Below are 18,331 nucleotides of genomic sequence, written 5' to 3'. Positions count from 1 at the left end.
ACCAGAAAAAAAATTTACTCTATTGGGTTCTAATATCTCACTTCTCACTGCAGCTTCTTCTTTGTCTATGTTCTTTTGAAATTGTTGTTATCATATTAGTCATAGAGAAAGAGAACTCATTTATTTGGCTTTCTTCTTTCTTAAAATTGCCTTAAAACAAAAAACCATATTAATTTTTTTCTACCTTCAAAATATACTAAGCTTTCTTCAATCTTATTTTATATCTTGCCTGTTTTTATTTGGGGGGGGCACACCTGTTTGATACTCAGGGGTTACTCCTGGCTATGTGCTCAGAAATTGCTCCTGGCTTGGGGGGGACCATATGGGACATCAGGGGAATCAAACCGTGGTCTATCCTAGGATAGTTCGAGCAAGGCAGATACCTTACCACTTGTGCTACCACTCCGGCCCCTTGCCTGTTTTTATTTATTTATTAGGCACACCTGGTGGCACTCAGGAGGTATTCCTGGCTCTGTACTCATAAATTACTCCTGGCAAGCCCAGGGGACCCTATTGGATGCCGAGAATTGGATTTGGATGTGGCTGTATACAAGGCAAACACCTTACCCTCTGTACTATCACTTCGGCCCTTAAGTTTTATTGTAAAAAGTCTGTTTCATGTGTGTAACCAACACTTTTATGTACTTATTACCTAAAGATCCCAAGTCACCAGGACTACAACTGGTGGTACTCAAGAGACTATGTGGTACTTAAGATCGAACGTCCTCCACCCATTTGAGCTCTCTCCTTAGGCTACACCCTCAGAAGTTAGGCTGATAGGATCATTCTCTGCAATGATGAGGTGCCATACAGTTCTATGGTTGACCTGCATGCAGAACATGCATGCTGGTCTACTAAGATTTTCTTTCTAGTCCCAATTAGTCTTCCTTTGAAGAAATAAAAAATATTTGCTTTTATTAAATTTGAATCTTGTATCTAATTTTAGTATTTAATGGTCTATTTTGAGTATACAGAATGTATTGAGATATTCTTGAATATCTTTCTTTGAATATCTTGAATGTCTCTTTCCTATCTGCTTAAAGTTTATATTTGAATTTTGTCTAACTATTTCTTTTTTATTCAGACAGAGCAGAATGTCTGTGACTTGGTCATTGTTGATGACTGGGCTAAAGGAATATGAAGAATATAATTTCTTCCCCAAAGGAACAGAGAACATTGCTGTATTAATGCCAGAATAATGCCATTTAGCTTAGCTGCTAATTGGAAATTTTCATTTCTTCCTCCTTAAAATTTGCAAGCAAAATCTAATGTTTTGTTGCTTGAAGATAGTGGGTCAAGAATATTTGTTTAATAGAAAGATTTAGAATTCTGACATCTTTGGATTTGTTTTATTAACTTGGAAACTAGAAATAATATTTGCCTTTTTTAAAATTAGGAATTGGATTAAATCATAAAGATTTGGAAGTCTTCTTTTCTAATTTCTTACCTATCTTGTACTTGTAGTTACAGATGTGGAGCTAAAACGACTGAAAGATGCATTCAAGAGGACCTGTGGACTCTCATATTACATGGGCCAGCACTGCTTCATCAGGGAAGTGCTTGGGGATGGAGTGCCTCCAAAAGTTGCTGAGGTAATCTTTATGTTCTACGTTTTCTTTTGAGAGTTAGTCATGATACTGAATTCTTGAGGAGCCTCCTAGTTTTAGTGGATTTAATCTTTTTTACAGTTACTTTTTCCTGCTGAAAAGGTTTAGATATAGCTTTATTTTCAGATGCCAAATAGCTGCAGGCCTGTCTGTTTCTTGGATACTTCTCAGCTATAATTGCCATTGATTATAATCCTGGGATATTTTTGTATGAATGGTTTCTATTATATTGATGTAAACATTTTTACGTTAGAAGTACGTCTTATTGGGGCCAGAGAGATAGCATGGAGGTAAGGCGTTTGCCTTTCATGCAGAAGGTCGGTGGTTTTGAATCCCAGCATTCCATATGGTCCCCTGAGCCTGCCAAGAGTGATTTCTGAACATAGAGCCAGGAGTAACCTCTGAGCGGGTGTGACCCAAATACCAAAAAAAAAAAAAAAAAAAAAAAAAAAGAAGTATGTTTTATAGCACATCTTCTAGCAAATGAACCCATCACATCACATAGAAAATACCACACTACAAGTGTGTCAGTGGGGAAGCAACACAGGCTAACACCATTCATAGAGAATGAAGATGGCAGCTCTGATGACACGAAAAGTGCCAATCACCTATTAGCCTCTCAGATAAGGAGTTTAGAGAAGAAATATGGAGGTTCCTCATAGAAATCAAAGAAAGTATGGATTGAGCTGAATGAACCACAAATAAGAATCAAGAGGTTAAGAAGATAGAATAGGAAAACCCTAAAATGAAATAACAGGACTGAAAAATTCAGTAGATGAAATGAAAACCTCACTGGAAAGCCTCTCCAACAGAGTAAGAGCAGCTAAGGAACAGAATCAGTGAACTGAAGGATGAAATGCACAACAACTCCATACAACAGAGGAGATTGGAAAAGAGCCTTAAAGCAAATGCTCAGACAATAGAAAAAATCCTCAAGGAATGTGAACAGTTGAAAATAGAAGTCTTTGATAAACTCAACAGAAACAACATAATAATCACTGGAGACCCAGGAACCCAGGAAGAAAATCCCCAGGAAGAATCAACAGTCAAGGACATGATAGCAGAGAAACTCCCAGAGTTAAAGACTGCATACAACCAAATCCTGCATGCCCGAAGAGTACCAGCTAAAATAAACCGAAAGAAAAGCACCCAAGACATCCTAGTCACAATGATCAATCCCACAGATAGGGATAGAATACTGAAAGCAGCAAGATCAAAAAGAGAAATTACATTTAAAGGAGCATCCTTAAGATGTACAACAGACCTGTCACAAGAAACCCTCAAGGCTACATGGCAGTGGTGGGATATAGTGACAAAACTCAACGAAATGAATGCTTTGCCTAGAATACCGCACCCAGCCAGACTCACGTTCAGGTTAGAAGGAAGTATACATAGCTTCACGAGCCCTGAGCACTGCTGGCTGTTGCTCAGAAAAACAAAACAAAAATTTAGATATAAATGACATTCAACATATTAATTTCAGGTTTACAAGATAATTATTTGCATTTGTATATATTGCAGATGATCTCCATATCATATCATTAGCATGTCATGTCACAATACATGCTACAAAGCATTTTTATAGAATCTGCTGTATTAGTGATTTTCAGTTATGCATGCAGTATTAGTAACTTGTCATCATGTAGATTACATCTCCAGAATTAGGTATTTTATAACTAGAAATTTCTTTTTTTTAATTATCTTTATTTAAACACCGTAATTAAAAATGTGATTGTAGTTGTATGATTTCAGTCATGTAAAGAACACCCCCCCTTCACCAGTGCAACATTCCCACCAACCAATGTCCCAAAACTCCCTCTTCCCCACCTCACCACACCTGTACGCGAGATAGGCTTTTTACTTCCCTCGTTCATTCACATTGTTAGTATAGTTCTCAATGTAGTTAATTCTCTTAACTGCACTCACCACTCTTTGTGGTGAGCTTCATGTCTTGAACTGGACCTTCCAGTCCACCTCTCTTTTGTCTCTGAGAATTATTGCAAAAATGCCTTTCATTTTTCTTAAAACCCATAGATGTGTAAGACTATTCTGCGCCTATCTCTCTCCCTCTGACTTATTTCTAGTTATCAAAAAAAAAGATAACTAGAAATTTCTACTTTTCTAGCACTATCATTAATCCCTGCCCCCCCATGATCGTTTCACTGATAACACTAGGCTGTGTGTGCTCTGTAAAAAAAGAAAAAGCTTGTCGTTTTTTTTTTAGGGATTCTTTGTATGCATGAGATCAGATGGTATTTATATATATGTCTTAGTTTAATGCCCTTAGGGCTCATCTATGTAGTTATTTCCTTTTTTGTGATTGAATAATATTCTTTTTGATGTGTATTTATATATGTGTATATATATTGATTTATTTTTGTTTTGTCTTTTGGGCCACACCCATTTGACGCTCAGGGGTTACTCCTGGCTATGCGCTCAGAAATCATCCCTGGTTTGGGGGGGCCATATGGGACACTGGAGGGGACTGAACTGTGGTTCATCCTAGGCTAGCCCTTGTAAGGCAGATACCTTACCTCTAGTGCCACCTCTTTGGCCCCTATATATTGATTTCTTCTTTTTTTGGCGGGGTGAGGGTGTTATACTCAATAACTTTTCCGACTATGAGTTGTCAGGGATCAAACCTTGGCCATTGGGGCTGGAGAGATAGCATGGAGGTAAGGCGTTTGCCTTTCATGCAGAAGGTCATCGGTTCGAATCCTGGTGTCCCATATGGTCCCCGGTGCCTGCCAGGAGCAATTTCTGAGCATGGAGCCAGGAATAATCCCTGAGCACTGCCGAGTGTGACCCAAAAACCACAAAAACAGAAACAAACAAAAAAAAAAAACTTGGGCATCACACATGAAAGGCATGTCCTCCACCACTTGAATAATTTTTCTAAAGGCATAGAACAAAAATCATTAAATACATAATTAAATAAATATATAGCTATCTTTGCTTATTTGTATAAACATTGGGAAGAATATGATTTTTTTTTCAATTATATCCTTGAAAATTGCTAGATTTTCCCTTTTTCCCAATAAGCAGTATTCACACCTTGGATAATATTCTGCCACTGTGCAAATCTCCAAAATAGTCTTTTCTTTTTTAGGAGGATGGGATTGGGCCACACTATTAGTGCTCAGTACTTCTGGTTCTGTACTCAGGGATCACTCCTGGTGGGGTCAAGAGACCTATAGGGGTCCAGGGATTGGACTGGGTTGGCAGCATGCAAGGCTAGTAGTACACTTCCCATTGTACTATAACTCTACCTCCTCCAAAATATTCTTTTTTGGGGGGTGGGGACACACTCGGTGATACTCAGGATTTTTACTCCTGGCTATGCACTCAGAAATCGCTCCTGGGACGCCGGGGATCCAACCAAGTTTGTCCTAGGTTAGCACGTGCAAGGCAAAATGCCCTACCACTTGCGCCACTGCTCTGGCCCCTAAAATCATAGTTTTTGTGGGGTTTTGTTTGGGTTTACAACTGGCGAGACTTGGGATGTATTTACCAGATTTGTGAAAGGAGATTATTTCTGGTAAGTTCAGAGACTTTCTGATGTTAAGTATTGAACCCTCGCCTTCTATATACAAAGCATACACTTGCTAGTGGAGTCATTATCTTGGTTTTTACAATTTTGTTTTCCTGTTGAATAGAGGGCATTAACTTGCTGGTCAAAAGTAAAAGCACAACTTCTATTGATCATAAAATTTTATACACTTTTTTTGGGGGGAACCCACACCCGGTTACCCCTGGCTATGCACTCAGAAATTGCTCCTGGCTTGGGGGACCACATGGACACTGAAGGATCAAACTGCAGTCCATCCTAGGCTAGCGCCGGCAAGGCAAGAGGAGCCTTACCACTTGTGCCACCACTCTGGCTTCAAAATTTTATACACTTATATTTAGAACTATAATATGTCATGACATTGTACACTGTCTATATTTGTACTTAAAACTACACTGTACAGAGACTCCAGGGATGTGGTTTAGCTGTAAAGCACTTGCTTTGCATATATGAGGCCCTAGATTTGACTTCAAGAAAGCCATACTATATATGGTATAAATGTGTCATTAAGTAGCTAACACTTTCTCACATATATCATTTTCCTGAGAGTTTTTTTGGGGGGCTTTTGGGCCACACCTGGTAATGCTCAGGAGTTACTCCTGGCTATGCACTCAGAAATCGCTCCTGGCTGGGGGACCATATGGAATGCCAGGAATAGAATCCAGGTTCATCCTGGATCAGCTGTAAGTAAGGCAAATGCCCCATCACTGTGCTATCGCTCCAGCCAGAGAATGATATTTTTTGTTGTTGTTGTTGTTTTGTTTTGTTTTGTTTTTGGGTCACACCCGGCAGCGGTCATGGGTTACTCCTGGCTCTATGCTCAGAAACCACCACTGTCCTTCTGCATGAAAGGCAAATGCCCTACCTCCATGCTATCTCTCCGGCTCCCAGAGAATGATATTTAAAAGACATTTTTGGGGGCCGGGCGGTGGCGCTAAAGGTAAGGTGCCTGCCTTGCCTGCGGACCGCGGTTCGATCCCCTGGTGTCCCATATGGTCCCCCAAGCCAGGAGCAACTTCTGAGCACATAGCCAGGAGTAACCCCTGAGCGTTACCGGGTGTGGCCCAAAAACCAAAAAAAAAAAAAAAAAAGAGAAATGTAAAAAAAAAAAAAAAAGACATTTTTGATTCTCAGAAAAGTGCTTCATGTGTTTTTGTCTCTTTGGAGGTCTTTGGACCACTACTTTTATACACTACTTCCAGCAATCAAGTTTCTAAATAACTTTACTTTTTCTCAAAGATGACACTCACACAGTTTTTCCCCCACTGAATAGTCTTTTTATATTCTTTAAAATAGAAGTATATTTAAAGTATATTAAAACTGTTCTATCACTCAGCCACAGAGCCTATCAGGAGTAACCCTGAGTGCTGCTGAGTATACCCCCCCAAACTAAAAAAACCAAAACCAAAACAAAAACAAAATAACTGCTCTCTTCACAAATATAGGAAAATGTTTATTGTACAAATTTTCTTTTTACCATGTTGAGAAATATACTTGATAACTCAACAGTATAAATGATACTTTATTGATACTCATTTTACAAAGTGAATTTCAAAATCTTTATACTACATAAAAAATTCAAGTAAAACTAGACCACATACATATGTGTCATTTTATTCATATAAAATAGGAACTTATCAGGGCCGGAGCAATAGTACAGTGGTAGGGCGTTTGCTTTGGACATAGCCTACCCTGGACGGACCAGATTTCGATTTTTGGCATCCCAAATGATCCTCTGAGCCTGCCAGGAGCAATTTCTGGGCAGAGCCAGGAGTAACTCCTGAGCATTGCTGGTTGTACACTTTCAATATGTGTTGTAATGTACTGAAATTATACCTCAAAATTTTTGTAAGGCAGTTTTGCTTGTGAGCTTTACTCAGAGTGCTCAGGTAATATTCCCAGATCTGTGCTCAGGAACCATGGCAGAGCTTGGGGTTAATGTCTCAGGAATCAAACCAGAGTTGGCAGCATGCAAGACAAATAGCTGATTTTCTGTGCTGTCTTTCTGGGTCCATAAAACATTTATGAATTTTTTTCAGGAAGAATACAGTTTTTTGTTTTTGTTTTTGTTCTTTTTTTTGTTTTGTTTTGTTTTTGGATCACACACTGCAGTACCCAAGGGCCACTCTTGGCTCTAAGCTCTGAAATCGCTCCCAACAGGCTCGGGGAACCATATGTGATGCTGGGATTTGAGCCACCGTCCTTCTGCATGCAAAGCAAACACCCTACCTCCATGCTCTCTCTTTGGCCCAAAGAATATGTATTTATATTTACTTATATTTATTTATATTATATTAACATAATATAAATATATATTATATTTACTTATATTTATATTTAAGTAAACCTGAAATAATCTATCTTAACCATTGGGAAAATATATACATATTTTGAAATCCTTGTTATTTTTGAAATATTTAAATATTAAATATTTGAAACATTGAAATATATGGATTTTAAGTTGATTCTTTATGATCCTTTCTGGTCACTATGTTCTGAAATAAACAACTTCGAAACATTTTATCAGAATTATAGGAGGCATATTTGGGTATATGACCAGCTTTACTATAGTTAAAAGATTCAGAAGTGAAATTGAATTAACATGTTCTTTTGATTTTTGTTATTTACTGTGAATCATGCATGGTGGTTTTGGGGGGCTACTCCCAGCTCTGTGCTTACCTGTGTTGCTCCCACTGGTGTTTTTTGTTGTTGTTATTATTGTTGTTTTTTGGGTCACACCCGGTAGTACTCAGGAGTTATACCTGGAGTGGCTCTGCGCTCAGAAATCACTCCTGGCAGGCTCGGGGGACCATATGGGATGCCGGGATTCGAACTATCTTCCTTCTGCATGCAAGGCCAATGCCCTACCTCCATGCTATCTCTCAGGCTCCCACTGGTGTTGTTTTAACATAAAATATAATGTCTAATGTTCACGTGTCTGGATGAGGCCTTTCTTGGCACAGCACCTTTAGCCTCTTCCATGGGTGGGTCTGAAGATGCAGGATTATGGCAGAGAAATAATCATAAGCAGTCAGTTAAAGTTTCATCTGAGTCAGCTCTGTTTATTCCATGGCCCTATTCGCCATGTGTAGACTCTGTGCCATTTCTGCCTACCTCCCCCCTCCTCTTTCTCTCTTTCCCTCTCTCCTCTTTCCCTCTCCCCCCCTCTCTCTCTCCGCCCCCCCTTCCTTGCTTCCTCTTCCTTTTCCCCAGTCTGCACCTTCTATTCTTTATTCCAAACTATAGACCCCTCCCAGGTATGGGTGGGTCTGACCATCCGCAAAGTGGGTGTTCCAGGTATTGAGTTCTCATTCCAATTCTAGTTGTGATTTTCATATGTGATGGAATGGAGGTTAGATCAGGCTGGGAAAGTTGGGGCAATGAAAGAAAGGAATTCCCAGTGGTAAATTTGGAGCTCTGCTTTTTTTCTTTTTTCATGGTTTGAACTTTGGGATTAATTAAATATTTTGAAAAACAAAGAATAGGGGCTGGAGTGATAGCACAGCAGCAGGGCATTTGCCTTGCACACAGTTGACCCGAGACGGATCTGGGTTTGGTTCCTGCCATCCCTTATTGTCCCCTGAGCTTGCCAGGAGTGATTTCTGAGCTAGGAGTAACCCCTGAGCACCACCCCTGGGTGCAGTCCAAAAACCAGAAAAATAAAATCAAAGAATAGGTTTACTAAGAAGAAAAGATTCAGGGTAATTAACAGTATAAAATTAGAATAAAAACTAGGGAAGATAGTTGTGAGGATAAGAATCTCCAGGTTTGGGCCCGGAGAGATAGCACAGCGGCGTTTGCCTTGCAGACAGCCGGTCCAGGACCAAAGGTGGTTGGTTCGAATCCAGGTGTCCCATTTGGTCCCCCGTGCCTGCCAGGAGCTATTTCTGAGCAGACAGCCAGGAGTAACCCCTGAGCGCTGCTGGGTGTGGCCCAAAAACCAAAAAAAAAAAAAAAAAAAAAAAAGAATTTCCAGGTTTAAGATCATGTATTAAAGTGTGGAACAGCAGTGAAAAAAGCTAAGATGGAAATTTCTATAGAGATAACTCAGGAAAATGAACTCCAAGGAAAGAATTTTGACTTGAAATGTAGTAGCTAGTAAATCCTAAAACCTTAATGAGCATGTTCAAGCACTAGTTGGTAATAGGAGGATTGTTTTCTTTGTGTATGGAAATGGATAGGCTCTCAAAATGGGGGAAATATTTGTGTTAAAGATAGTATGACAGAGAAGGGGCTGGAGAGATAGCATAGAGGTAAGGCGTTTGCCTTTCATGCAGAAGGTTGGTGGTTCAAATCCTGGCATCCCATATGGTCCCCCGTGCCTGCCGGGGGTGATTTCTGAGTACAGAGCCACGAGTAACCCCTGAGCGCTGCCGGATGTGACCCAAAAACAAAAACAAAAAACAAAAAGATAGTATGACAGAGAAGGTAACTCAAAGGGCTAAGTGTATATATATATTGTAGGAGGAAGGTTGGCATCACATAATCTCCTGAACATTGAGCTGGGAATTGCTCCTAGCATAAATGGGTATGGCCAAATAATAAGAGTCAGGGATATGACATAGTGGTGATTTTGTGTGTGTAAGGCCCTGATTTGATCTCTGGCCCCATAAAATAAAAATGTAAAGAAAATAAATGCTGGAGAGAGAGTTCAGAGGTTAAGGTACATCTGACCCAAGTCCAGTTATTGGCACCAGATGGTTTCCTGGCATGCACCTGAATGGTGCCAAGGTGGCCCAGGTAATCCTTGGCACCACAGGACTAGGACAGCATTGCTTCCTTGCCTGAACTTTCAGGCACTGTCATCTTATTGGCTGAGAATCATTAGGCCCAAACACCAGCAGGAATGACCTCTGAACACTGAGGCAGGAATAAAGTCTGATCACTACTAGGCATTGTCCTAACACTAAAAATAAATAAATGAATAAACAAACAAACAAATATATTTTTAACCTCCTATGAGAAAAACATGTTTATTTTCTTAAAACTTGATTAAGTCTAGGGAGATAGGGTTTTAAAGTTACAGATTATTGGGTCCCGAGCAGCAACACAGCAGGTAGGGATCCCTGGCATCCCATATGGTCCTGGCCTGCCAGGAGTTATTTCTGGTTGCAGAGCCAGGTATAACCCAAGTACCGCTGGGTATGGCTAAACCCCCTGCCCCTGCAAAAGCAAACAACTGTTACAGATTATTTCATACGGAATATAAATTTCCCTTTGATGATACTCTAGGGAACTTTCAAATAGGCATCTACAGTGTCTCATACTGCAGTCCAAGAATTCTATTAGACTACCACAAGTATTAATCCCAGTAGAAAGGGAAATAAATCATAATGTCAGATAGGAATCCATATCAAGTTCTGAGAGCAGATGATTTAAAATACAGGTTTTGACTTGTGATCTATTGACAGGAAAAGCATTATATCACAACTCCCAGTGCCACAATAATTAAATATACTAAATTTATCTACCATTTATTAATGTAGATTAATATTTGGGAAAAGACAGCCATTCTATGATTTCTAAAATCAGTACATTTGAACTATGAAACAATGATAATTTTAAAAAGTTAGTTTATTGAAACAAAAAATTATTTTTTTGGGGGGGCCACGCCTGGTGACGCTCAGGGATTACTCATGGCTATGCGCTCAGAAATCGCTCCTGGCTTGGAGGGAACCATATGGACGCCGAGGAATGAACCCAGGTCCATCCTGGTTCAGCTGCATGCAAGGCAATGCTCTACTGCTGTGCCATCACTTCGCAAGCTGATCTGTAACTTCATTAAAAAAAAAGTTACTAGGTTTTTTAATTTCACCTTTAGAACTTCTATCCCTGAGCATAGGGCCAGAAGTAAGCCCTGAACACTGTCAAGTGTGGTCCCAAAACAAAAACCAAAACAAAAAAAAAAAAAGGAAAAAGAAAGAAGGAGCGTATGAGGTAGAGAGAGAGAGTGTGTGTGTGAGAGAGAGAGAGAAAGAAAGAAAAGAAAAAGGAAGAAAGAAAGAAGAAAGAAAGAAAGAAAAGAAAAGAAAAGAAAAGAAAAGAAAAGAAAAGAAAAGAAAAGAAATGGTGATGCTCTCTTTTCAGGAGAGCTGCTTAAAAATGATTTCGTTTTGTATATGGTGATTCTGGATAGAGGCAGTTTCTGCCAGTCAACAGCTTCATTCTATGGTTTCTGTTTTTCTTTTTCTAAAAGTTGCTATTTATTTCTTAGCATATTTCTCAAAACCTTGATCTATAATTTCTGCTTTATACTTTCTTTTCTAAAGAATAGCAAACTTTAAAATAAAATAAAAAAGAATAGCAAACTTTAACAGTTAAATTGTTCAACCAAATAAATTCACTTTTAAATTACCTTATACTTATACTGTGAAATTATTTTTTTAATTGATTTAGTTACTTGTATCTGAAAAGACAACAAAAAACACTTTGTTCTAAAATTAGAAAACTAAGACTGTATGATACCAATCTTCTATCAATAGTCATGAAAATAGACGTGAATGAACTGATTAACTTAATAAATGGAAAACTGATATTGTTTGTCAACACACAATGAGGAGTCAACAAAGATGGCATACTCCCACAGTATATGTGAGCTTATGCAAGGCAAGAGGAATCTGTATTGTAATAAAAAAAATTGCAGTAAGTTTGTAAGAAGATTATTGTGGCATTATAAGTAAGTTTACACTGGCTACAACTGACTTTATTGGAAATTTTTTCTAAAATAAACCCCAGCTAAGTTGGTCTTGTATTGTGTAAGGCCCTGGGTTTGATTCCTAGCAAAACACAGACACTTCCTCTACACCGCACATATAGCATCACACTTTTTTCCAGAAATACACCAGCTGCACGAACACTTTTAGTACAAATCTGCATTTTATAATAGCATATGAGAACCAGCAGTTTGCTTTCTGATATATATAAAACCTCTTTTTAAGGTGGGGCACACCCATTGGTGCTCAGGGTCTACTCCTGGATTTTCTTTTCTTTTGATTTGTTTTTATGCCACACCAGCATTGTACATGGTTTAGTTACTCCCGATAGTACACTCAGGATTTATTCCTGGTGTTGCTCCGACACTAAATGGGATATGTGGGATAACAGGAATTGAGCCTGGGTCAGTGCATGCAAGACAAATGCCCTGTCCGCTCTACTATCAGTTTGGCTCCACAGTATAAGTTTTCTTGAAGGAGTACTATTTAATTTTAAATATAAATTCCTTGAGTCACCAGAAGATACACAATTACAGTCATACAGTGTACATGCAATTTTCTTCACCAGTGCACATTTCACTTTTTGTTTTGTTTTGTTTTGTTTTGTTTTTGGGCCACACCTGGTGATGCTCAGGGGTTACTCTTGGCTATGCGCTCAGAAATTGCTCCTGACTTGAGCGACCATATGGGACATCGGGGATCCGAACTGCGGTCAGTTCTGGGTCAGCCGCATGCGAGGCAAAAACACCTTACCTCTGTGCCACCCCACCATTGCACATTTCTTATCATGCATATCACTTTTTTTTGGGGGGAGGTCACACCACGTGACACTCAGGAATTACTCCTGGCTATGCACTCAGAAATTGCTCCAGGCATGGGGGACAGTATGGGATATGGGACGTGGGTTGGGGGTATCTAACTGTGGTCCGTCCTAGGCTAGCTCGAGCAAGGCAGACGCCTTATGCATTGTGCCACTGCTCAGGCTCCTTATCATGCATATCACTTTATCTCTTTTCAGCACCCAGTTCTTCAGAGGGATAATTTCTAACTACAATTGTCATTGTTTCCCTTTTCTGTCTTAACTGCATCCTTCTGCTATTTGTGGCAAGCTTCCTACCATTGATTGGTCCTCCTTGCCCTTGTCTATATTATCTGGAATATTATTATCATACTGTCTTATTATATCCCACAAATGATATACAAATACATACGATCATTTTGTGTTTATTTCTCTTCACTTCTCTCAGCATAATACTTCCATATCCATCCATGTATAAGCAAATTTCATGACTTCATTTCTTCTAACAGCTGCATAGTATTCTATATTGTAGATGGAATACTTTCTTTATCTGCTTATTTATTCTTGGGCTTTGGGTTGTTTTCATTTTCTGGTTATTGTGAGTGGTGCTGCAGTGAACATAGGAGTGCAGATGCCTTTTCTGTATTGTGCTTTTGGGCCTATAGGGTATGTTCATCCAAATGGCTAAGCATTTGGGTTGATGTCATCAGTCTTTTGTTTATCTGTTGCATTAAATAATTAACGATGGGGCTGGAATGTTGTGTTAAATAAATAACGATGGGGCTGGATGGTGAAGGATGCCATCCAGCCCACGTGGCTCTGCAACCTCCATGCAGCCGGCGAGTTCCAGGCCCAGGTGAAATTACTCACTCACACGCAGCCATCAGGAAGAATCATCTTTATTCATGCCCTTGCCACCACAGGTGTGTGGCCTATGTTAACCTTTTAAGCACAGCTATATTTTGCTAGCCCTGCATCTTATCTCCTGTTAGCCATCTTCCCTTTGGGCTCCATGCGGCCCAAAGATCCAAAAGCCAGGAAGCCAAGCCGGGCCAAGAGAGAAACGGCAAAAGGGCAAAAAGGGCCGAATCCCTTTCGTCCCAGGCTTATCTAACTTTTTCCCGACCCCTCCCAGGAATGGGAGGTCTTGCAGGTAGGGTCACACCTATTATCCGGTTAAGACCCCTCCCAGAAATGGGTGGGTCTTAGGGTACACCACATTTATCTATACAACCTTGATCTAAAAGGATTAGCAACTTAATTTAATATTTTCAAAACTTTTATTAATAAATTTTATTTGGTCTGAAAATTGGTTTCTGTTACTGATTCTTCATTGTCTTTTTTTCTCATTAGGGTCAAGATTAATTTTTTTAAGTAATAAATGAGACCCATATTGAGCCCTCATCCTCTTTGAAGGCTAATAGGTCAGTTACCCTATTTTCCGGCGTATAAGACGACTTTTGAAACAAAAAAAATGTCAACAGAAAATCGAGGGTCGTCTTATAGGCCGAGTATATCGCGAAAAATATTTCAATATGCCGCTAAACAAAAATTGTCTGAATATTGCCACAAAACGAATTTTCCAACTCGATCTTGCACCAATCACTGCCAGGCTGCTCGGACTGCCTCTCTAACTCAGCCAATACAAGCAGGCTTCTTATGCATGCAAATTAGATAATGTTCTGTACCGAATCTACACTGTCAAAAGCCTGCTCAGATTGGCCAGAGTCAGAGAGGAAGTCTATTACAGTATAACCTTTGGACCTTTGCTTGTTGTGATTGGCTCACTGTGGAAGATACAGTTGCAGCACAGGAACATTCTGTCTTATACAGCAAATATAGGCCTAAAACCTATGTTTTAACTGTAAATATGGGGGGTTGTCTTATATGCCAGAAAATACGGTATTTAGTATCTTTAAATTTGAAAGGGATACTATATGTACTGTGTAATTATCATTAGTCTCTTTCTCACTAGTTTATTTTTTATAATGCTAGGGATTGTGAATGAGGAAAAGATAACTGGGTTAAGGAGATTAGGGTACTTGCTTAGTTATTTTTAAAAATATTTTATACATTTTTTAAATATAATTTTAATTTTAATCATAGTGGCCTACATATCATTGACAATAATATTTTAGGTACATATTAACATAAAATCGGGAATTCCCATCACCTAATTGTCCTCCCTCCACTTTCGTTCCCGTCTGTCCTACCTCCCATATCCTCCTCCCTCACCCCCGGGGCTGCCAGAATAAATGATCCCCTCTGTGCCTAGCTGACTACTTAGTGGTCCCACACCAGTTTGGTCTTGGTACCTCCCTTATTTCCCGCTCTAGTTAGGAGGCGGGGCTAGATAGTTCAGGTTATGTGGTTTCGTTTGAAGAAGAAAAAAGTAATAAACTGGGGAAAAAATCAAATACGCCGAAAATGGGCGGAGCTCTCATCCTAGTTTTGAGAGATGAAGGGGAAAAAGGAGGTGGAACACCACAACAGTACAAAAAGAAGTGTCAAATAAAACATCCAGTGAACATTCCAACCATAAAGGCCATGGTCTTGAGATAAAAAACATGGCAGAGCACATAAAGGGAGAAAAGAAAAGAAGAAAAAAAAAAAACTAAATATGAACAGAGACAACTGCTATAACCATACCAAAACAAATAAATTGGCAAAAACTAGATTAAAAAGAATTGTGCTTTTTGCTTTTTTTTTTCTTTTTTCTTCCCTCCTGCAGAATCACTATGATTTATAGAGTTATAAAGTTCTTAATGATTGTGTTTCAGGTATACAGATTTTATTGTTGCCTTTTTGTTTTTGTTTTTGGGTCACACTCAGCAGCACTCAGGGGTTACTCCTGGCTCTACTCAGAAATCGCTCCTGGCAGGCTCAGGGTACCATATGGGATGCTGGGATTCGAACCACTGTCCTTCTGCCTGCAAGGCAAATGCCTTACCTCCATAAAGCATTGTGATTTACAAATCTATTAATAGTTAAATTTTAGACATAACAATGTTTTAGTACCAATCCTACCATTAGTGTAAACCTCCTTCCACCAATGTTCCCAGAGTTCATCCTATTACTCCCCATGCTCCTGCCCCAGCCTGCCATCAAAACAGGTACCTTTTTTATTTTTTAGATTTTAAAATATTACTTATTTAAACACGGTTTAAATACAATTGTTTTGTTTTTACCCATATTTTGTTTACTTCTTTTACAGTGTTAATTTTTTTTGTACTTGGTCACTAAGTTGATACACAAATCATCTTGAAGGTGTAAGATGAGATTTCATTAATTCACTGAAACTATTTTGGTTTTTGATTGTTTTGTACAGTTTTAATTTGGGGAATATAGCCACAGTTTTGTATATTAGTATGACATAATCCCAGTCTAATTTTTCTTGCTTTGGAGATGGGGGTAGAGTTAGAGATCATTGGGAATGTTGGAAGAGTCTGATTCCCAAATTTTTTTGCCATCTCTACTACAACATGCTATTGTTAATCTGCTACCTCATAGATATTGAATTCAGGTACTTGAATTGGGAAGCTGGAACCTTTCTTTCTCAGCACATGAATAAATCTTTGTCTCCTGCTGCTCCTTAACTATAGTTAATAGGCATACTGTTAATTCCATGCTGTTCTCTAGATGGAGTTAGATTAGTGAACAGTAGGAGGATATTTAATTCTTTATATTTGTTTATTTGTTATCATGCAACATATAGTGTTGACTTAAGCAAAAAAGCCAAAACTTTGCTAGGAAAAATTTCCAAACTTGGGCTTGTTCTTTTATTCATATATACTGTCTTTTTCTAACCTAATTTAAAACAATTTTTATTTAATCAAAGAACCATGATTTACAAAGTTATTGGTAGTTTTAGACATATCATATTTAAACACCAATCCCACTATCAGTGTCAACTTCTCTTTTTTTTCTTTTTAGTTTTTGGGTCACACCTGGCAGCGCTCAGGGGTTACTCCTGGCTCCACGCTCAGAAATCACTCCTTGCATGCTTGGGGGACCATATGGGATGCCAGGATTCGAACCAATGACCTTCTTCATGAAAGGCAAACGCCTTAGCTCCATGCTAGCTCTCCGGCCCCAGTGTCAACTTCTCTTTACCAGTGTTCTCATACTCAATTTTCCCCTGACCTTTACCTGCCACCTGATCAGATTACTAAAATCTGTGATGGCAGTTTAGATCTCATGTTTTCAATGTTTTGAGTCTGTTCTTTGAGTCTATAGCTATACCATTTTCCCAATCATTAGTATAACTGAATCCTGCCCCCAACCCCGTTACTTCCTTTTCTCATCTTTTCTTTTCCTTTCCCCTTAATTTCTTTCTTCCTCTGTCCTCCTTCCTAAACTCTGTCATTATATATTACATTCTCTCTTTTGAAACTCTAATTTTAAATTCATTTAATTTTTTCTCCTTTAGTTATCTCCCAACCTAAAATGAATGTGAGCTTATGTGATATTTCCTGTTTTATTAGCATTCCTCAGTCTTTTTGTTTTGTTTTTGGGTGACCACACCTGATGGTGCTCAGAGGTCACTCCTGGTTCAGTACTCAGGAATCACTCCTGTCAAATTCCAGGGACCATATAGGGTGTGGGGAATCAACCCTGGGCCTACTGTGTACAAGGCAAGAATCTTTTTTTTTTTTTTTTTAAGTTTTTTGGGCCACACCCGGTGGTGCTCAGGGGTTACTCCTGGCTGTCTGCTCAGAAATAGCTCCTGGCAGGCACAGGGGACTATATGGGACACTGGGGTTCGAACCAACCACCTTAGGTCCTGAATCGGCTGCTTGCGGGGCAAACACCGCTGTGCTATCTCTCCGGGCCCCAAGGCAAGAGTCTTATTTACTGCACTGTCTTCCAGCCCCAGCCATTTTTCTCAGTCTTGTTCTTTATTAAATTGATACATACAACCCTATGTCTTACTCTTTTTTGTTTTTGTTTTTGGGCCACACTCAGTGACACTCAGGGGTTATTCCTGGCTATGCACTCAGAAATTGATCCTGGCTTGGGGGACCATATGGGACACTGGGGGATTGAACTCTGAGGTCCATCCTAGTACGCCGTACCGCTAAGTGCCACCTCTCTGGCCCCCTATGTTTTACTCTTAAGTTAGTGATATAAGTAAAAATAAATGTAAAATAAATATAAAATAAGTTTTAAAAAGTTACAGTAAAAATCTTAACTTTTAGTGCAATGGGACCTTATACCCTGAACATTGACATATTGACCTGGTACAGGCCTCAGAAGAATGGGCATTCTCTATTCACCCCTGAACCAGGGAAGCCATCTATGAAACATCCAAAGTTGTCTATAACATCACCTGGAAGCAATCCTCTACCAGGGAAGACCGTACTGCTGCTCTCTAACATCGATCTACTTCAAAAGAGTCTTACCTTAACACTGAGAAGACTTAAATAACAACAACGACCTGCTTACTGGACAGGGCTTTCTGCATTGCCCTTTAGTTGTGAGTTGAAATCAGAGGACGCTCTGCACCATCCTGACTTCAATGTAGGATATACAGATTCCAGGATCTTCAATACAGAAAACATAACAACAACAGAGACTGTGTGAAAAATAAAAGTGTATTGGCATTACAGACAATGACCTGGATTAGACAAACTAGTTTGCCTGG

General features: G+C 39.3%; 1 protein-coding gene across 2 annotated transcripts in view; it reads left to right on the top strand.

Moving 5' to 3' along the window:
• The window catches only part of USP32 (ubiquitin specific peptidase 32), a 189,666-nt gene that overhangs the window by 47,823 nt on the left and 123,512 nt on the right, over nt 1-18,331 (top strand). Inside the window, exon 2 of one of the 2 annotated variants that reach the window (XM_049771218.1) lies at nt 1,471-1,592. In XM_049771218.1, the coding sequence (XP_049627175.1) occupies nt 1,471-1,592 (122 nt within the window). Of the gene's footprint in view, nt 1-1,464; nt 1,593-18,331 lie in introns of both variants that reach the window. The other variant, XM_049771210.1, reaches the window with a different exon arrangement.

The sequence above is a fragment of the Suncus etruscus genome, chromosome 1 (assembly GCF_024139225.1).
Source record: "Suncus etruscus isolate mSunEtr1 chromosome 1, mSunEtr1.pri.cur, whole genome shotgun sequence".
Classification (NCBI taxonomy): domain Eukaryota; kingdom Metazoa; phylum Chordata; class Mammalia; order Eulipotyphla; family Soricidae; genus Suncus; species Suncus etruscus.
Note: the sequence above shows the minus strand (reverse complement) of the source record. Positions and strands in the feature narration are given on the sequence as shown.